Genomic DNA, 22,110 nt, shown 5'->3' with positions numbered 1-22,110 from the left:
TTTTTTTTTTTTTTTTTTTTTTTTTTTTGCTTTTTTTTTTTTTTTTGAGACAGAGTCTTGTTCCGTCACCCAGGCTGGGGTGCAGTGGCACCATCTTGGCTCACTGCAACCACCTCCCAGTTCAAGCGGTTCTTGTGATTCAGCCTCCTGAGTAGCTGGGACCACAGGTGTATACCACCATGCCTGGCTAATTTTTGTATTTTTGGTAAAGACAGGGTTTTGCCATGTTGGCCAGGCTGGTCTGGAACTTCTGGCCCCAAGTGATCTGCCCACCTCAGCCTCCCAAAGTACTGGGATTACAGGCATAAGCTACTGCATCTGGCCTTGAGCTATAATTTTAATAGTTTTAAGATCATATGATAAAATTATTTTACAGACCACTATTACAGTTCTAGGTTTTTCTGAGTATGACTCTATATTATTTATAGCATTGATTTTTGTGTTTTCATATATTTTATTAATTCACAACAACATTTTATATCAGCTTAGAGAACTCCATTTAGGAATTTCAATAGGCAGGCCTACTGCTAATGAACCTTATTAGCATTTGCTTGGGAAAGTTTTTATTTCTCATTTCTGAAGGATAGCTTTTTTGGTTGGCAGCACTTTAAATATATCATCTCATTTTATCCTGCCCTACAGGGTTTTTGCTGAGAATCGTCTAGTAGCCATATTACAAGTTCCTTGTATGTGATAAGTTTCTTATTTCTTGCTTTCTCAATTTTTTTTGTCTTTGATTTTTGCCAGTTTATTATGTGTCTTGGTGAACTTCTCTTTGGGTTGAATTTTTTGTACAAGTCTACAGTTAAAACTTGCTATTTAATTTTTCAGTTCAGTTGTTGTTGTCTCCATCTCCAGAATTTCTGTTTGGTTTTTGTTATAGTTTCTATTTCTTATTTTGTTCATATATTGTGTTCCAGATCTCATTTAACTTTTTGTTTATATATTCTTGTAGTTTGCTGAACTTCCTTAAGAGGATTGTTGTGTATTTTTTGTCAGTCATTCCATAGATGTCCATTTCTTTAGGGTCCATTATTAGAGCTTTATTAATTTCTTTTGGTGGTGTCATTATTCCCCTAATTCTTCATAATCCTCATGTCCTTGAATTGATGTCTGTGCATTTGAGGATACAGCCACCTCTTCCATCGTTTAAAGGTGTTCTTCAGCATAGATTGAATTTCATTATTTACTTTAGCCTGTGATTCTGGATGAGCCAACTGATAACAACCCCAGGGAGGCAGAGCTTGCTGTCAGTTTCTCTAGTTGGCTGGGTCTCTGCCTTTGTTCTGAGTTTGGATGAAGCTGCTGGCTGAACTTCACCTTCCAGCAAGACTACTGGCTGGCCTCTGCAATCAGGTGGAGCTACTGGCTGGGAACTGTGATTGCTTCTGGTATCTGGCAGGGTCACAAAGTGTATTTCCCTGTTGGGGAGTATTGCTATTTGGGTTATGCAGTTGGGCAGGTCTGCAGGCTGGGCTCTAGGTTTAGATGGATCACTGTTCTAGACAGACAGGTCCAGAGGTTATGCTCCATAGTCCTTGCCTAGGCTGGACCATGGGATGGGCTCTGACACTTGGTGGAGCAACTGTTTGGAGCTGCTGTTTGGACTTCAGGGTTTGGGCAAGTCTAGCCCCTGTTCTCTGCAAAAAATACACTGTGGTGGGCATCTCTTTTCCTGGGTAGGGCCTTGGGGTGGGCTCTGAGGCTGCCCATAGAGGCTAGTTTTCTAGGGACTCAAGCCAAGTTGAACTTCTTGTTCAGCTTCTGGGAGCAGCCGACTCAGCTTTGCAGGTAGGGTAGATCATTAACTGATCTCTCTGATCAGGTGCCACTGCTGGCAGGAACACAGAGCTACCACCCAGATCTGCACACTGGTCACTGCAAACTCCACCTTCTTGATTTGTTTGACACCAGGGGATCTTGCACTGCAGTTACTCCGGTATTCCTTTTGAGGCAAGACAGTAGTAGGCTTCCTTTAAAGCACCTCAGAATGCTAGGGAAGCTAGATCTCTACTTTCAGTTCTCTTTTCCTCTGTAGAAAACATGGGGTTAGGAGAATCCCCCCTGTGACTCTGTGCTGACTTGGAGGAGTGGGAGGAGTGATACGGTCAAGGTGACCTTGACCACCAGAGACCTCTCCACCACCAAACCTCTCCGTCACTAAACATTCCCATTCTTACATTACCACTCTGTAGCTTTAGCTAGAGTTGACCACCATGTCCTTCTGTAAACTCATAAGCTGGGACTCAACACATTTTTATTGATGCTGAGCTCACATTTTATCAGCATAGTAGGCCCTGGGCCAGGAACTGAGGATACGAAGTAAGCCGAGATACGGCCCTGTCCTCTCAGAGCTTGCGTTACACCACAGCCATCTGTTTCTGTTCTAACTTCTCTGGCCATTTTTTTTTCTGCATCATTTGCTGAATTACCTTCTTCCAGCCATTCCTTAAATGCTAGCATTTCCCATATTTTGTTCTTCTCTGCAGCACTGAACACTGTGAAATTATTTGGGCCTTGCAGATTTTCAAGGCAGGTACATCACATTTTCAGTGTGGCCGTAAGAAGACCTTAGTCATCTTCTCATGGAATGTCTGGTTTGGAGCTTTATGGCTTTCTGGTGATAGACAACATACATGACTGAAATCCTTCCCCAGTAGCTAAAGAAAATACAACATAATGTTATTTGATAGAGATAGATTTTTACTTGTAGAATAGTTAATTTAAAGCCATCTTTACTAATAATAATTCTGTATCTAATGAGAACCAGCTCTCTATTGAGAACATTCCTGACTCTTGACATAAGACCTTGTCATTAGTGTAGGGAAGAAGTTCGCTTCTCTATTTTGTACAGGCCTTCATTCATAATTAGAGTAATTAAGTTGGGGTGAAGAAAGACCCCAGAATACAGTGCTCTTTTACATGGTTCAAAATCATTATCTGATCTGTCAAGAGATGTTGCTGCCATCTTACCACTTGGGATTCAATGTCCACAGCTCTGCTTCTAATCAGCTCTCATCCATAAGAGCTCAAAGCCAGTAACAGTTCAAATAATTCTCACCAGCCTTTTGCACAAGGTGGTATGTAATTGGTAGCGGAATGGATTTGCCTGCCTGCTCCTTCTATAAAATGTGGACAGTGAAACCCAGACATGTAATATAGTATAAGGGAGCCAGCATAAAGTTTTGATGGAATGTTCAGCAAAGTAATAACTTTGTATATACAAAGACATATTTGCCTTTTTGAAAAGTTGTGTAGAAAATGTTTGAGTGTACCCACATTTGATTATGGTTCAAAGAAGGATTCTATTTTAAATGAAAGCTAAAAGGCTTGACGAAGATAAGAATCTGTTAATAACAACTACTTGAAGGCTTTGGTTTTGTTCTTTATTTGCTTTTAGCCTAGTAATTAGATGAACTTTATAAGGAGCATTTGCTGAGTCCAGTGGATGTCAGACTCACAAACCAATGAGCTGGGGGTCGAATAGGAACTGAAGGATAGATGAGCCTATGAGCATGTGGGCGTGTGGAGGCAGAGGCGCGTGTGTCTCAATGCTGAATAGGGTGGTTGAGCAGTGGAGGCTCCTTCAGTGGCCAGTCCAGGAAAAATGCTATTCTACAGGGAGAATGATTGTCCCACCAGATCACCTGTTTCAATATTGAACAGTGTGAAATAACTTATGTTTTTCTCCTCTAGACCTCTGCTCTTCCAGGCAAGTGAACATGTAGCCAGTAGTCCTGCACTGGGGGATGTGATTCCATTCAGCATCATTATTCAGTTTTTGTTCACGAGAGCACCTGCTGAGCTGAAATCTCCTTTCCAGGTAATAAATAAAGTCAAGCCAGAACCATTTTGTGACTCTTCCCATTACCTATGTGAATCCTGAGCCCCTACTCACTGAATGATTCCTGGCCCTCTGCTGCTTTGGTTAGTTGTCGATGTCTGTCTTTGACAGTGAATAGATATTAGTAAAGGAAAACTCCCACTGCTCAGCATCTTCTTTCTCAGCAGTGCAAAAAATTACCTGATGCATCCAGAATTTACCTTTAATAATGACACAAGGCATTTGTGTTCATAAAGAATTTTTGATGGCAGCCCCATTTTCTTTGCCGACCCACCATCAACTGGCAAATCCAGAAGGCTCCTTGGCAGTCAGAAAGGTGCACCAAGGCCTGTGCCCCTTCCCACTTCCCTTGGGCAGGTTTTGAGGCAGTTTCACCTTGGGAATCCTTGAGAATGCTTTCTGAACCAGCACTTGCTGCCATTTACTAAAGAATGTGTATGTACTCTCTAATTGTGTTTCAACCCTGCAGAGGGCAGAGTGGTCCCACGCACGCTTCTCTCAGTGGCTGGATGACCATCCATCTGAAAAGGACAGGCTCCTCCTCATCAGGTAAAGCCAGGTGCTCCAGGGGCACCCATCTGGGCTGGAAGCCCAAGGAGGGTGGGGATGCAGGAGAGGATGAAGGAGCAGGGCCTAGGGGTGTGCACATGTGACTGCACCTTCCAGTGGCAGGCCACCTCACTGCCTAGGCACAGGTGCTGGAGCAGCCAGCAGTTGGAAATGTTGGCCACAACATCTTTTGCTTTCTTTCATTCCATACCTTCATATCCCTGATGTGCAATCCTGTGTCCCATGCAACCCTAAGGACCATGCATTTCTACCTTTGAAAATCATCATCTGCTAGGAAAAGTTTTGCCCTAGCCCCGCATCTTTTACTTCATTGTCGTGTGCTGCAGTTACTGAATTGGTGGAACACAGATGTGAGTGAACTTTTAAAAATACCCAAGCGCGAAACCGTTCTCAGGAGGAAACAAGAACAACCCGGCAGCCACTTGGATACCATGGCCCTCTAGTAGTGCCCCATGAGTGCATTTACATACATATGCATGTGCCCTCACACACATGTGCACACACCCCCATGTACCCCAACCGTGCCCAGGGTGGGGTGCTTTAACTGTCATACATGGCTTATTAAGCAACACTCTTCCCTGCGATTGCTCTCACCATCACCAGAGACCTCTCTGCCACCAAACATTCCCATTCTTACCACTGTAGCTTTAGCTAGAGTTGACCACCATGTCCTTCTGTAAACTCATAAGCTGGACTCAACACATTTTTATTGATGCTGAGCTCACTTTTTATCAGCATGGTAGGCCCTGGGCCAGGAACTGAGGATACGAAGTAAGCCGAGATACGGCCCTGTCCTCTCAGAGCTTGCGTTACACCACAGCCATCTGTTTCTGTTCTAACTTCTCTGGCCATTTTTTTTCTGCATCATTTGCTGAATTATCTTCTACCAGCCATTCCTTAAATGCCATCATTTCCCATATTTTGTTCTTCTCATCCTCCCTCTGCCTTGGTTCCCAGGCAAGCTTGTCTAGACCCGTGCCTCTAGTGCCCCTTCTATACTTAAAGAGCCCCCAGGCTTGTGGCTGCCTATTGGTGGGCCCTTGGCCCAGTAAACTTGCTCTCATCTGTGACCACCCACCGAAATCTCAACCCCAAAATGGTCAAAATATTCTCTCAAACCTTCTCGTTCTCTTATACTCCCTGTCTTGGTTGGGAGGTCACAATCACCTAACTGGCCAAGCTGGAAAACCTTTACGCCATCAGCTCCTCTGTCATCCTTATTCCTCAAACTCACTCCTGTTGTGCCTCTAAATGCTCTTGAAGTCATTCTCAGCTCTCCCAGGGGATCCCAATTCTGTCGGTCTGGGCCCAGGACACCCAGTGGCCCTCTGTTGGCCTCAGTGCCGGGTGATGAGTTGGTTCCCTAAAGCCAGAGCGGGGCTGACATGAGGAGGCCGTTCTAAGCCGCGTGTGTGCACAAGTGCGCAAGTTTCCTCAGCTTGCAAAATTCCCAGTGCCCAGGCCTCTCACCCGCGCCTACCTCAAAATCTCTGGGGTAGGCCTGGTATCAGGATTTCTTTACAGCTCCCCGAGAAGGTCCAGGGTGCAGCCAGTGGCGTAGGCCATATTTCAGTTAGGAGGGAAGACTGCTCAGGAAGCTGCGACAGGTCAGTTGGAAAATCAGCCTGTCAGCTTTGTTTCCAGAAGTGACCCTGAGCCCTCAAGCTTGGTGCCCACATCCTACATGAGCCACTGGCCCTCTGGGCATATGTGTGGATAAAGATTAGCTCGGACCCTGCTCTTTTTCCTTGCTTATCTGTTACTCAGCTATGAACATCTGACACAGAAATGGGAGAGGTTACCAGCCCCCCAGTGAATGCTCCTGGTAAAATCTGCCCTCGGGAAACGCTTTGGATTTGGGTGAGGAGTTTGGGCCTGGGGCTAACACAGGGATTTGCAATGTCTGTGTGGATTATTTTTCCTGAGTCCCAAAGATTCACTTAGCTGCAGCACACTTGGTAATCTTAAAAAGAGGATTCAGTTAATTGAACATGGTTCATTTTTCTCATCTTAACAAGTTGGTCATTTTTGTCGTCTTAACAAGTTGGAATGAGTTCATCCAAAACAGTTGTCCTGCTGTGGATACATCACAAATCTGTTTTCTTCTGCTTCTCTTTAAAAATGTCTCCTGAGTGATTTCATCAGCAGTGCTGTTGCTAAGCCTATATTTAGCAACTGAAAATCATGCTCAGAAATACTGTCATGCTTTTTTAAAAAGGCATACCCATCCCTCCACACATGGCTGATTCCAGAACCTTCATGCCCTTAGCAAAAAATTGAGCTCTCCTTCAGGGATTCAAAGAAATACTTTTGCTGCACCCCAGGCTCTTGGCAATGAGGGGACTTTTGTCCTAGAGAATGTTCTTTCTTATGTATTATTGCAAAACAATTTTGTTCTTGCATACTGAAGCACCACTGGATGAATTTCTTTCCCCTGTAGACAAACTGAGGGTGAGTGTTGCTCTTTAAATGTCAGTAAATTTGTTTTAGCTTCTGGGGCAAACCTTGTTGTATACTCATTCTGTTCCTCCCAGCGTAATGTGTTAGGTTGTCATAAAATAGGGCAAATTGAGGATAGTGTAACTACTGCTGCTGAGCAAATGGCAAATAGTGAACTAGTTTCCTGCCTTCTTGTTTTCTTCTGACACCAGATGCTTTCTGGAGCTTAAATGAATACTAGTCAAGTTCATTTGAAAATCAGAGTAATGACTTACTCATGGGACCAAGTGGTTTAAGTGGGGGCAGTTGTATGTGTTCAGCCCGCATCAGACAGGTGCTCCAGACACATGTGCTCCCTCAGATGCAGAGGCAGCCGCCTGGCTCATGCCTGTGGGTCTGTAACTGTTGGATGTGTTTTCAGTAAAGATAAATAATGAGTTTTTGATGCAAAGATTTCACAAGCTCTGTAACAGTGGTGGGGTTGGCCTCAAATCCATTTTCTCTGGATATCTGCCGTGGAGAGCAACTCTTCTTATGGCCCTCTTTGAGTAGAAGTACACTGTTATGATGGCAAAAATGTTCACAGACCTTATTAGCCTAGTGGTACTTTTCTCTACACCGTCAGAGAATGCTTGGTGCCATGTGCATCCTTGGATCCCTTGCTTTCCTTCCGTGGTCCAGGGTCCACAGTCTGGAATCCTTTCTCTCAGCTCTTCTGTATTTCTGCAGAACTCCCAAGATCTCCATTGATGGAGGGTAATGTTTCTCCTCTGGGTACCCCTATGTCACTAGCTACCTATCAGTTCTGTGAACGGAGTGCCTGAGATAGGACCAAGAGGGAGGACAGAACCAGGGAAAAGCCTGGGCTTAACTGCTTATTGAGGCATGTAGTGTATCTTTATGTCATTTATGCATTTCAGTACTTACTAATCACACTGAATATTTAAATGCCTGACAAAAATCAATGTTGTTTTCCATGAAAACCTCCACTTGGCTAGTTTTTGTCACATTGAGCAGTGTTGCCATGTTACCACAAACCATTCCTCTACTAATCGTGTTTTGTTTTTCCCAATAAGGATAACCTCAATAATCTACTTATTTCGGTTACAAACCAGAGTTAAGACTGTTACATAACGCCTGGCCTGACTTCCAAGAAAGCTAATGTTTTGCTTAAGCAAATGAAGTAATTTAATAAGTACTCAAAAATCTTGCTCTAATTTCATGTGGGAGGGCAGCTTCATCTTTTTTCCCCCATACTTCTGATGGTGTTCTTGATGACTACCCAAAAATCTAACCACTCATTTCTGATCTTTCTTCTACATATTGTGTAACTTATGTGATGTCTTATCCTTTTAAATGCCAATGAAACCGCGTTTTTGTACATCAGATATATCTAATCCATTCACTGTGACATGATTATAGTTCCTGTGAATATAAACACTTCTTAGACACTGATACATACATCTCACTGTCTTAAAGATGGATGAGCTCGCCTGTATCCCAGCACTTTGGGAGGCCGAGACGGGCGGATCACGAGGTCAGGAGATCGAGACCATCCTGGCTAACACGGTGAAACCCCGTCTCTACTGAAAAATACAAAAAACTAGCCAGGCGAGGTGGCGGGCGCCTGTAGTCCCAGCTACTCGGGAGGCTGAGGCAGGAGAATGGCGTGAACCCGGGAGGCGGAGCTTGCAGTGAGCTGAGATCTGGCCACTACACAGGCCTGGGTGACAGAGCGAGACTCCATCTCAAAAAAAAAAAAAAAAGACGGATGAGCTCTTGGGGATTTCTTTACTGTATATGATTCTGTAGGGACTGCATTTAGGGAGTGGAGATAATTTTCCAGGATGGCATACCAACTAGAAGCATATTACTAAAAGCAGCAAGTTTTTTTCATAGACAAGTATCTCCATTAAGGTTCAGCTCTGAGTTGAACTAAGGCATCTCACAAAACATTGTTCTCTAAGAGCACTAAATTCCATCTTGCATGCCAGTTGAGAGTGGTATATTAGCTAGGACTTGAAACTGGGTATGTGAGCTGAGTAATGGTATGAACTTACATCTTATTTAAAACAGCTACACTTCTTCAGTAAGGGCTTGCCCAGCCCTCCACATACCTGATTTAAAGTACTCCTGCCCTGACCAGAGCATGGAGCCAGCCTTCAGGGATTCCAAAATGCCGGATCCTACTAAGTCAAGGCTGTTGATACAGAAGTTAGATAGTTTCACAAACCTGTGTGACTCCAAGGTGACTTGCAGTCTTTACTGCTGCCTGGGGTTAAGAAAGGCTGGTCTTAAAAGGGAGTATTTGAAGCTGAGTCCTAAGAGATAAAGAGCTGCACAAGAAAGCAAGCAAGGAAGGGTATTCTAAGGACAGGAACATAATGTGCAAAAGGCTAAGAGAATGTGGCTCTTTAACTGAAACATTCAGTATGGCCGAAGATAAACAGGCCCTTTGGCACACCCTACTTTGTTCGGCAGAGACAGCTTTATTTCCGTGTAATATATGAACAGACACCCTTGATCTTTCCCTAGGTGGGCAGTCAGGTTGGGCTATACAAATGGGGCAAACATGCTTTGCACATTACTTGGTAACACAAAAATGGAAACTAATGATTTGAGGGTCTTTTTAGGCCACATCAAGCTATCTGAAACCCAGCAGTAGCATAGAAAGGGCTGGGAGCAGCTTGATGATGAAGCTGGTATTCAGTTGGGTTGAGTCTAGGCACTGACCAGAGCATGCAGCCAGCCTTCAGGGATTCCAAAATGCTGGACCCTGCTAAGTCAAGACTGTTGATACAGAAGTCAGACCTTTCCACATTTCCTATAAAGCATAGGGCATGGCAAGTGCTGTAATACTTCAGAGAGAGACCTCTTGCTATAATATGGAAGACTGACCAGAACAGGGGAGAAATAGCACCAGGATGATCACCACGTAAGAGGCTACAGCAATCATTAGGGCACAAGATAGCAAGGGTTCAAAGTGAAGCAAAGGGGAGAGGAGGAACTGGATGTGGAAATGTGTGTAACAAATTAATAGGATTTGGTAACTGTTTAGGTGTAGGAGGGGAAAAGAACTTAGAGACCTTAAGTTGACGGTGCCCTTTGTTGAAATAAGGTAACGCAGGCTGAACGCTGCCCCAGTTTTTTGACAAGTGAGTTTAAGGGCTACCTGGAAGCAAGTCAGATAAAACTGTCCAGAGGACAGGAAGAAGCAAAGATCAGGAGGGGGAGGTCAGGGCTGGAACTTAAGAGATTTGAAATCCCTTTAGGTGGACAGTGGCTGGTGGGATGGAAGGGCACTACAAACTGATGAGTGATAGCCAGACTCTGGGGAAGGGTATTCCCCACAATTCAATGAAAAATCTTGAACAAACCCAGTTAGATTAGTATTTTCAGTATTTGAGAGCAAAAAGAAAACCACTTAAGAATTAAGTGCTATTGTGTGTGAACTGAGTAATGGTATTAACTTACATCTTTATACAAATGCTCCAATCTCAAACTGAAATTTTGAAGAAAATATAATTATGACAAAAATGTGTTTGTGTACCTGGTACTTAAACAGACCAATAATTAAAATTAATTTTGTAGCCATTCTTTTTAGCTCCACGTAAACAGATGAGCTGGTTCAGGGACTAATGAACTTTTTCTGTAAAAGAAGGGCCAGATATATTTCAGACTTTGCAGGCCACATGGTCTCTGCCTCAACTATTCAACTCTGCCACTGTGTGACAGCAGCCACAGACAAATATATAAATGAACAAGCATCAGGCTAGATTCAGCCTACAGGCAGTTTGCTAACCCCCACCCTAATCCATGAGAACACCATAATCATAAATAATGGAATGGTACCACATTCCCTTGATTAAATTCAGACTGCTTCCCAATCATATATTTTGCCAATAATTACAGTCCAAGAGCACGTATTCTAGTTGTTGGTTGTTCATAGTTCATCAAATAACAGGATTATAATGCATCTACTGGTGTTACCGAATGTGTCAAAGGGCCCCATCCCCCTGTACTCTTGAGCATGCCTTTCAGAGGCACAGGATGCCCCTTGTGAGCTCTGGGAGTAGGCACAAGTGCCTATTCCATTGCAGGCGTCTTCAGTAGGGAAGAGGGAAATTGAGAACATATTTACACAGCCAGAGGGCTCTGAGTACATGACTTAGACCACTAGGAACAATGCAGACTGAAAACATGGTTATAGTTTTTCACACTAAACATAGTCACAGTACCAGTAAATGAGTGAAGGCTCTTGGTCACTTGGCTTGAGAAACTGAGCATTAACAGTTGCAGAAATGAGCTTATTAATAATTTTTATACATTGGTATTCCCTAATCTGTTTTATGTGATTTATGTCATATTTTGACATTGTTTTCATTTCGGTTTTCAGGGGAGCCCTGGAAGCTTACGTTCAATCAGTGAGAAGTAGAGAAGGCAAAGAATTTGCACCAGTTTATCCCATAATGGTTCAGCTGCTTCAGAAGGCTATGTCTGCTCCTCAGTAACAGTATGAAAGCTTTGTTGATCTCCACTTTGTGCTAACCCATTCATAGTTGGCAGTTAACACATACTCCAAAAGACAGCTACTCTGTACTATTTTAAGAATGTAATTGACTGTTCTGTATTTCCTATCAACCTTTATTTACCTCTTTAGCACTTATACTTTAGCATAAAAATGTCAGTCATCACCTTTTAATTCCATGGACCTGATTTTTCCAGAAAGATGTTTTCCTCTTTCAGATTTTTGTACAAGGCTAAAATTTCTTTTCCATCCATAACCGAGTCCTCCTATGGGTACATAAACCCAAAGTCCCCACTTCTTTTAAAAGGATATGAACACGTTATATAATATGTACCCTGCTTCCCCCAACCCTGCCGCCTTCACTAAATAAGCATGTAGCTCTGTGGTTTCCAAATTTGGCTGCACATTCATATCACCAGAGGAGTTTTTAAAAATCCTGATGCCCAACTTGCACTCTAATTAACATGTCTGGGAGTGGGAGCCCGACACCAGTGTTAAAAAAAAAAAAAAAAAAAAAAAAAATCCCCAAAATGATTCCAATAGACAACAAAGTTGAGGAACCACCGGCACATCCCAAAGCTAAGATACAGGGTTAAATGGCCTTAAGTATGTCATACTGTATCTTTAAATAAAACAAGGCTTTTTTTACACTTTGTCATATCATTAAAAGCAGACCTTTGGGCTGTTTAACCTTATAACAAAGATACCATGTGAAAAATAACAATTTTTATTCTATAGCGATTCTCTATAACTGGTAGATAATCTAAGTCCTTATTTTCTGATGGCTCTTGTTCCACTATTAACATTTTTGTTTTTAATTTTTAAAATCCCATCAGCAGCCTCCTAATTAGCAGTGTTAGGAATCTGCCTTATGTTTTCCATCTCCTGAACCTGTTATTCTGAGAACTCATAAATAAAATTCAGCCAAGATTAATCAGTAAATGTCAGAGATAAGCAACTTTTTTTTCCATTTATTTGAAATAATATACAAGAATATAGTGTGCAAAATTTAGGGGCAACATCATGAAGAAGTGTAATGAACTGAAATCAATTTTACAGCTGTGATTCCTAACCAGAAGAAACACCACTTGGTAAGTAACATGAAAAGCCATGATTGTAGCTCAGAGCAAAAGCAGCTGTATTGCCAATGTATTTGCTCTAATTTTAGACAGTTGGAGGAAATTAAAGTGCAAGTGTTGCACTGCAATAAGTGCAAAGTCTGCCCCCACCATAAAGATTATGATGACAAAATATATTTAAGATACATGGCTGAGGAGATATAGAACACGAAGTTAAAAAATACAATGGTGTGTTGACTGTTAATAGCACCATTACAGTGACTATATCCCAATGCTATTAACTAACTTTACCTTGGCCTGGGGTAGGTCTCCATTGGAAATAACGGATGGCTGCTGCCACCTGGTGCATCAACTCAGCATGCCATGGTAACTGCAGCAGGTGGCTCTTAGGCTGGGACACCAACACCAGCCACCTGCCACATGTTCTGGTAGCCTCTTGGCACTGACCAGACTAGGAGCGCCTATGTTTGGCACAGATGCTGAGCCATGTGGTGGTTACTCGAAGAAAGGCCGACTCCCAGCTTCTGCTTCATTCCATCATGTGTACAATACAGATTAATAAGCAGTAAGGAGCCAATGTATAAACAGCAGTTACATATTTTTTAAATTCCCCTTTCGTACAATTTAAAATAAAACATGTATACACTTTTCCTCTCTTTCTACTGTACTTTATTTAGCACCACAGGATATCAATTTTCAAGCCTATATTACCTGATAGACATATATGAAGTTTGGAAGAAAAATAAGGCAATTTGGTTTAAAATGTTGATAGTTTTAGCTTAATGCTCTAATGGAGAAAGCAAATCCTCACTCATATTATTAAATCATTTCAAGACTCAATGCTATCAGTATCTTATGGTCACACGAATTGAGGACAAATGGTGAGACCTTGATCTTCTTAAGTCTTTCCATCAAGAGTCAATGTATATGCAAATATAGACTTAAGAACATAAGCATCCTGGTTTAATGTTGTTGTGAGCCCTGTGGAAATAAAAAACTCAGTGAATGTTTACAAATCAATACATAGTAACCCTATATATGAAAGCTAAGATGTATAAGATGTTTATAAATTTACTTTTAGAAAATACTGCTTCTTAAAGGTGATTTTAAAAAGCTAGCTGATATCTGATGGCTCAAGCATCCAGAAAATGTATGCAATCATAAGACACTGACTAGGATGAACAGAAAAGGATACAGGCAAAGTCCTAACACATGAAATTCTAAATTAACCAAGAACTTCCAAAACTCAGTTCAGTCACCTCTCTCATCTGACTACTGACCACTATTTTTAAAGAAATTCTTGAAAAATTTAAACAGATGTGGCCTGCATGTTACTAAGAAACAGGCACAAGTACACAGAGTGAATTTAAAATATCTTTGGCCAGCTCTCCTACTATAAACTACTGATACCTTCCCTTCATTTTTTAATGATATTTCAAATTGACCCCACTGTATCACACGCAATTTTCTTGCAATTAATCTAAAAACACTGAACCTAAAAGATGCTAGTTTAGTAATGGAAAAGTTGTAAGAAACAAGTCTATCCAACACAGCTTATCATACAGACTTATTTGCCACCCTTCCTGGGCCTTTCTATTTCTTCTCCCCCCTCGAAATTTTTCAATCTAGAAATTCTGTGCCAATGGCACAAGTCCCCATGAATGGTAGCTAACATTCCCCCAACACCTCCAGCCTCATTGGTCCCTCACCAATTAAGGAAAAGCTGTTGCGACATACCAAAAATTAGAGAAATTTTCTACTGTGATATTAATGGATTAATAATGCTTATCTTTCAACCCAACTAGAAATACTGTATTCCAAAATTATTTTTCCAACCAATGTTTAGAACAAACATTCTTTTTAAAGTTTGCCTGAGATTTCGACTTTCCATGCTAAGACAGTAAATGACACTTGAGGAAAGGCAGTCTTTATATGATGATGCGAAAACATTATTAGGTTCTGAAGTATAAAAATGATAGAGATAACATCAACACAACCTCTTAAAGGTTGTAACAACTGCTCCAACATGCCAGTACACCTACAGGGATGAGGCAAGATAATTTTAAACACTATTTATTGAAACATACTGAATTGGTTCTTTTCCTCTTCCAACAGTCAGGATTTAAACGTTTCTGTTCTTCAGCCAAAGCCTTTGCTTCTAATGTGTACATTCTTCTCTCTTCATTCTTCATTTTCTTCCACCTGTCACCAAGGATCACACTTATGGCTCTGTAAAATAAATATTTACACGATGCTGAAGGTACACATTTTTCATAAATCTCATGTCAAGTGCTGCTACTTTAGGAGAAAAATGTGAAGTTAAAAAATGAAAATCTTGTCTATCATAGAGATGGGAAAAGGTCAAGGCCATAATACTCATTTCCAGTAAAATCTCAAGTCAAATAGTCCATTGTGCCGTATCAGCAGCATGAAGTATTCAACTTGTACTAAAAGCTAATCTCACTCACTATTTGTGCCCGTAACCTATCAAATAGTTTTGATACAGCTCTTTTTTCATTCACACAACCATAGTGTAAGTGTAGAATTAACTATGCATGCCTTACTATTTCTCTCTTAAGAGAAAACCAAATAAATAAACCTTTAGGCAATATATTTTATTACTTGAGAAAACTGGATAAACTCAAAATGGTGAGAAGTTAAACTGATAGAATACATCACGACTAAAATTAGAAGCTATTTTCTCCTGTTTGTTACTCTGCTATGAAACCTAAAACAGTCTCAACTAGGGCATACAGATGTAAACCACCTTCCTTCTACAAAGACCTTTTAACTATTCACTTCATGACACCCATATAAGACATAAAATTCTGGAAATTTTGCACAAAGCACATCAAGTGATTTTTTTTTTTTTTTTTTTTTGAGATGGAGTCTTGCTCTGTCGCCCAGGCTGGAGTGCAATGGTGCCATCTCGGCTCACTGCAAGCTCCACCTCCCGGGTTCATGCCATTCTCCTGCCTCAGCCTCCCCAGTAGCTGGGACTACAGGTGCCCGCCACCACGCCCGGCGAATTTTTTTTGTATTTTTAGTAGAGACGGGGTTTCACCATGTCAGCCAGGATGGTCTCGACCTCCTGACCTCATGATCCACCTGTCTCGGCCTCCCAAAGTGCTAGGATTATAGGCGTCAAGTGATTTTTATACTGACTAATATGGAAGCCAAAGCAAGAGGCATTTGTGCCTTTGAACAGTAATAAACCACAGAAGCTCTCCTACAAGTGTATTTGTCTTTTTATCCAATAAGTTAATGCAGTTAAACATTGTGCTGCATTTTCCTTTATTATAAACCAACTTTTGGGCTGGATGTTGTGACTCATGCCTGTAATCCCAGCACTTCTGGAGGCCAAGGCGGGCAGATCACTTGAGGCCACGAGTTCAAGACCAGCCTGGCTGACATGGTGAAACCCCATCATCCCTCTCTACTGTTTGCCAGGTGTGATGGCACACGCCTGTAATCACAGCTACTGGGCAGGCTGAGGCAATAGAATCGCTTGAACCCGGGAGGCAGAGGTTGCAGTGAGCCGAGATCCCACCACTGCACTCCAGCCTAGGGAACAGAACGAGACTCTCTCAAAAATAAATAATAAAATGAAAATCAATTTGTATATTCCATTTGCAGAACCCATTAAAAAAAAACTTTTAGTCTTGGGATAAAGGTACCGTATAATGGTTGACACATTTAAACAAATCAATACATATTCACACCATCTCAGTCATCCACAGTAAGAAAGAATGAGAGATGTTTTTGAAGGGGCCGGCACTGGGAAGCATATTTATTCTTTTAAGTTAAAAGATGACAGGTAATGAAATGTACACAATGCTATAGACTATATGCTGTATTCCCTAACTATGAAATACACACATCTAAAGATTATTTCTGCAGTGAATGTTACATCCAGATGGACATTTATAGCAACTTAAAATAAGCTACATGTCTCTGACCTATTCTATTCTCCATTCCCTCAGAATTTGCTTCCAAATGAGAATTTATTCACTGAATTAAGGCAGCTTTATTAGAGACAGGGAAAAATCCATTTTCAAAATTATATATGACTTATCTCATTCACTTTAGAGATAGGTGACATCTGATGGCCCTCAGTGTTAGATGATTACCAGTATACCACATGGCAGCAATGCTAAAATGCAAAGAAAATATTACATTTGGCTGGGCACGATGGCTCCCATCTTTAATCCCAGCATTTTGGGAGGCAGAGGTGGGCAGATCACCTGAGGTCAGGAGTTCGAGACCAGCCTAGCCAACAAGATGAAACCCCATCTCTACTAAACTACAAAAAAGTAGTCAGGTGTGGTGGTGCATGCCTGTAGTCCAAGCTACTTGGGAGGCTGAGGCAGAAGAATCACTTGAACCTGGGAGGCAGTGGTTGCAATAAGCTGAGATCACACCACTGCACTATAGCCTGGGTGACAGAGCAAGATTCCATCTCAAAAAAAAAAAAAAGATTTATGAGCAATAAAGGGTATAACCTGATTTAGAGATCCTATAAAAAGATCAGAAAACAAAACACCTAAAGATAAAATGAGATTTACACTTCTTATCATCAGGATAGTCCAGTCCCCCAGGATTGTAAATAAATACAGAATGCATCCCAGCTGACATTCTCAACTACTGGCAGGGAAGAGACTTATAGGGACATGAATCCCGTTTCTAGAAGTCAAAGGGTATGTTTAATAATACCAGAAATGTACAAAAGGAGAAATGCAGCATGTACCTGTCACTAAATCCGAGGCCATTTTCTCAAAAATTGAACAAGGGGAAAGGTACAAATTATTCTTAAAATGTCCTTAAAGCCTAAAAGTCAGTCACAGAGAAGTAGACTTCCAAACTAATTTTTTTAAAAAAACACAGTTAAACCCACTCTTTTTACTGAAGAAATGGATTACAACTTAGATTAATTGCCAAAAGTCACACAAATGACAGATCCAAGAGTTAAAAAATTTCAATAGTATTAAAAAGTCTCTTAGGGCTGGGCCCAGTGGCTCATGCCTGTAATCCCAGCATTTTAGGAGGCCAAGGTGAGCGGATCACTTGAGCTCAAGAGTTCGAGACCAGCCTGGTCAACATAGTGAAACCCCGTATCTACTAAAAATGCGAAAAATTAGCTGGGTGTAGTGGCACATGCCCGTAATCCATGTTTACTCGGGTGGCTGAGGCAGGAGAATCGCTTGAACCCACAAGCCAGAGGTTGCAGTGAGCCAAGATCCTGCCACTACACTCCAGCCTGGATGACAGTGAGACTCCACTTCAAAACAAACTAACAAAGGCTCTTAGAATTCTTGACTCGTAATTCCAAAACAAACAAACAAACAAAGGCTCTTAGAATTCTTGACTCGTAATTCCACACTTAGATTAGGAAGAAGGAACTAGGACAAAGCTATTCATTACTGTGTTACATCTGACTTTTCTCATGATATCAAGATAAAGGAAACGGTAGTTTTGATCCTCAGAATACAAAGACTGGAAGAAGACAGCTTTATTAATATATGGAGAACCTAACTGGTATGAGAGGGATTCAGTAGTACAGGAATTGGAGATGAGTAAGGGTACAGGCAACAGAGTAAGAAGGACTTGAGTTGATTTGTATTCCCAGCTTCTATGAGGACAGCTCTTAAGTTCAGCCTTTTGACGACTCTGGCAACTTGCTACAAATTGCCAGTTCCCCGTACAATCCATAGTTGACTTAGGTGAAAAGCTGTTCCATAAAGATACAACTATCAATTGTTAGAACTGTGTCCTGTAACAGGTAAATAAGATGATTTTAAAAGGTAGATCTTGCACTTTGGGCGGCAGGCAGATCGCTTGTACCCAGGAGTTTGAGAACAGCCTGGGCAACATGGCACAACCCCATCTCTACAAAAAATACAAAAATTAGCTGGGTGTGGTGGCATGTGCCTATAATCCCAGCCATTCAGGAAGCTGAGGTAGGAGGATTAATTGAGCCTGGGAGATAGAGGCTACAGTGAGTCGCACCGCTGTACTCCGGCCTGGGCTACAGCACAAATAATAAAAGGTAGATCCTTACTACTAAGGTAGGTAACCTAATTGTCTAGGTATTATAAAATAATTACATATAACCCTAAAAATTCCACTTAAACTTCTTAAAGTCAACCTGGCCGGACACGGTGGCTCACGCCTGTAATCATGGCACTTTGGGAGGCTGAGGCGGGTGGTTCACCTGAGGTCAGGAGTTTGAGATCAGCCTGGCCAACATGGTGAAACCCTGTCTCTACTAAAAATACAAAAAATTAGCCAGGTGTGGTGGTGGGCACCTGTAGTCCCAGCTACTTGGGAGGCTGAGGCAGGAGAATTGCTTGAACCTGGAAGGCTGAGGTTGCAGTGAGCCGAGATTGTACTACTGCACTCTGGCCTGGGAGACAGAGCAAGACTCCATCTCAAAAAAAAAAAAAGTCAACCTATGAGTTGAATAAAGATATTAAAGAGTAAGTTTACTTAACTATTCCAGTTACTATGAACCATATTGAAGTGTTACTCATTTATTATAATCAGAATTATCACTATTTTTACCTGTTATCTTTCCCTGGATACATCTGAGTATATTCAACTCTGTATTTTTTGGCAAAAAGCATGAAGGCATTCATTGGTCTTTTGCACTTATTAGGAGAAGTGGCACTCACAGTCCCTGAGCTGTGGTTTTTAACAGCTTTAGCATACAAAGAGTTGGAAGAGAGCTGTGATGATCCAGGTGAGCCACAGTTTTTACTGAATCCAGATCTTGCAAAGTCTTGACCACCAGGTCCTCCACAAGACAAAGATGCACGACGCTGGCGAGCCATACTACTTAACACATAAACTGCGGAAGAATCCATAGGTGTGAAGTCATAGCTATAAAATTAAAAAAAAAAAAAGATTTTAATTCAATTTAGAATTCTGATTTCTAAAAAGCAGGTTTAAAAAAAAAAACAAAACCCTTAACATGATTGGAAATTTCAGTGCATATCCCCCTGTATCATGTTACCAACACTAACAACTTTTACCACTTAGTTGCTTATAAAATGAAATCTCTGTATGTGCCAACTAAAATTAATTTCTTTAAAAAAACCTCTGTAGATAATACAAAAGCTTAAAAAAGACTTTGAACCTCCCAAAGGAAAGTTATAATCAGCATACTTTATTCATAGCAAGTAACTCCTCCAAATCCTACACAACCCACTTATTTTTACTTTAAATTCATTTCTGGACAAATGTGACAATCTGATTTCTTGGCCTATAGGCACCCAGACCTAGAAAATTAAAATGGAGTGGCAGGCAACATATCCGGCCTAAGGACTAAATACTACAGAAAACAAAAGGTTGGGAAAGGGCAGTGAAAAGCTGTTAAATGTGGCTAAAAGAACTTAAGGCCAAGCCTGGTGGCTCACGTCTGTAATCCCAACAGTTTGGGAGGCTGAGGTGGGTGGATCACCTGAGGTCAGGAGTTTAAGACCAGCCTGGGCAACATAGTGAAACCCCATCTCTACTAAAAATACAAAAATCAGCTGGGCGCAGCAGCACATGCCTGTAATCCCAGCTATTCAGGTGGCCGAGGCAGGAGAATCGCTTGAACCCGGGAGGCAGATCGTGCCACTGCACTCCAGCCTGGGCAACAGAGTGAGACTCCGTCTAAAAAAAAACCAAAACCAAATAAATAATTAAAGGAAATTAAAATGCTCAGTAATCTGGGTCATTTGTTTAGGTAGAGAGAGCCATACATACATCACTCTCCTGAAAGGCCATCCATGAACTATAACATAGCCTAATAACATAAAAAAGTTCATTGTAAAAACCCGCCTTTGTCAGGAAAGGCCACATTTTGTTCTGTATGTTCAGTTTACAAAGACATGGAAATAAGCTAAAGAATTCTCTTGTTCCAGCATTAACTCTCCTTCTGCCTATAGTACTTTTCTGTCTTCCTGGCAGGAAACCTTTTATTCAGCTTCTAATCTGAACTTAGCTCCTACTTGCTTCTCTGAAACAGAAATTCTGGTGATACATCAAAATAGGTTAACATTAGCTACAGGAATACCATCTGCCTAAAGGTAAAACATGAGACTACAACATTCTAAAGACAGATGGAAACAGCCAAAGGAATGAGGGTGGTCCATGCCACTGACTACACACAGTAAATGATGCCACTGACTACACACAGTAAATGACTTTTACCAATTACCAAGTACATGATGTCTTTTTTTGAAAGTATTGCATGAAATAAATGTACTTAAACTATGACTCCAAAATTACCTAATGAATGCTTAGCAATCAGTATTATGTCAGGAAAACAATGTCTGCTTTCTAGGTTTGCAGTTTTTGTAAGGTATCTTCAGCCCCTCCCATACATAATTTAGAAAAATAGCAAACTTCAGCACTGACACAAAATTACCCATCTCTACTGATGGAAAATGAGAATTCTACCACTGAACCACCAATGCGCTACTGATGGAAAATGATTACAACTTAAAATACCAAAAGATACTGGGTAAACTAATTACTAAAATTTGAAAATTCCACCATCTAGTGGCACAAATATAACTATCATCTACTTCCATTACAGATACAACTTAAATCAGTTTTAAATATTCAGTCACAAAATTCAACGACTATTACTGTAGCAGTAATGACATAGAGTATCTTTAAAAATAGCTTCATCTTTTGCTATACTACCTTAGGTAAGCATTCATTCTCTTCAATAAAGCACCTGTACCCAAATGTGCCTTTCACAGCTCTACTTTGTGTACATGTCATTCCTTAAGCTTAGAATGCCCATTCCCACTTCACTGTCTGATCACTAGTCTTAATGGCAAACTCCACAATAATGTACTGCCTATTAACCATGTCACATATATTAACTTATTTAATCCTTCCAATATTATCCCCATTTTACAGGTTTTTTTTAAAGGAGCCATAGAAATATTAATTTACTCAAGCTTCCATAGCAAATCAATTGCAAAGCCAGGATTTGAATCCAAGCAGTCCAGATCGAGCTCACGTTCCTAACAGGCTACGCTGCCTCTCAGCATGTACATTTACTATATACATTTACTAATCTATTTCCTTTTCTAGACTGGAAGCAAAGAGCTATGCCCATTCTTAACTTATTTTTTAACCAATTCTGAAAATAATAATGGAAAAATTTAATTGAGTTCAAATTCCAGCTAGTAATATGACCTTGGCCAAGTTAAAGAAACCCTATAGCCTCAGTTTACTTATCTGTGAAATTATGCCATGCAGTGGTGCCAAAAAAGAACAATAAATGTAAGAAACAGGGCAGAAGCTGGCACAGTGTATTATGCCATTAGGTGTATCTATTATTGTAGAATTATCTTAGGTGAGTAGCTAGAGTACTAAAAATTTGGAATCTTTACAAGATATGGGCTTGAATCCTAATTCTGACACTAACTGCCTTTATTTTAGGCATGTTCCTTAACCTCTCAACTTTACTTCTCTCTGTAAAATGAGGATATAATCTACAAATAGGGTAATTAATATGAAATAAATTAACATTATATACATAGTAGGCACTCAATAAGTTTGTTAAATCATATTACTTGAACAGAAATGTCAACTTCAAAAAGTCAAAACTGACTGTTTTAAACGCCCGAGGCCTAGAAGGTTGGCCT

General features: G+C 40.9%; 2 protein-coding genes across 8 annotated transcripts in view; one reads left to right on the top strand and one right to left on the bottom strand.

The window, feature by feature from the left end:
• Nucleotides 1–12,155, top strand: part of COG5 (component of oligomeric golgi complex 5) — a 371,971-nt gene extending 359,816 nt beyond the window's left edge. For 3 of the 4 annotated variants that reach the window (XM_031936064.1, XM_023183075.2, XM_023183077.1), the window contains 3 exons: nt 3,697–3,823; nt 4,314–4,393; nt 11,250–12,120. In XM_031936064.1, coding sequence (XP_031791924.1) covers nt 3,697–3,823; nt 4,314–4,393; nt 11,250–11,364 — 322 coding nt within the window. In that variant the 3' untranslated portion in view covers nt 11,365–12,120. Of the gene's footprint in view, nt 1–3,696; nt 3,824–4,313; nt 4,394–11,249 lie in introns of all 4 variants that reach the window. The other variant, XM_023183076.2, reaches the window with a different exon arrangement.
• A 175-nt stretch (nt 12,156–12,330) lies between these two features.
• Nucleotides 12,331–22,110, bottom strand: part of HBP1 (HMG-box transcription factor 1) — a 34,621-nt gene continuing 24,841 nt past the window's right edge. For 2 of the 4 annotated variants that reach the window (XM_023183080.2, XM_023183079.2), the window contains exons 9-11: nt 19,022–19,339; nt 14,548–14,689; nt 12,331–13,441 (exon numbers count right to left, since the gene is read on the bottom strand). In XM_023183080.2, coding sequence (XP_023038848.1) covers nt 13,424–13,441; nt 14,548–14,689; nt 19,022–19,339 — 478 coding nt within the window. In that variant the 3' untranslated portion in view covers nt 12,331–13,423. The remainder of the gene's footprint in view (nt 13,442–14,547; nt 14,690–19,021; nt 19,340–22,110) is intronic. The other 2 variants (XM_023183081.2, XM_023183082.1) reach the window with 1 other exon arrangement.

Source organism: Piliocolobus tephrosceles, chromosome 8 (assembly GCF_002776525.5).
Source record: "Piliocolobus tephrosceles isolate RC106 chromosome 8, ASM277652v3, whole genome shotgun sequence".
Classification (NCBI taxonomy): Eukaryota; Metazoa; Chordata; class Mammalia; order Primates; family Cercopithecidae; genus Piliocolobus; species Piliocolobus tephrosceles.
Note: the sequence above shows the minus strand (reverse complement) of the source record. Positions and strands in the feature narration are given on the sequence as shown.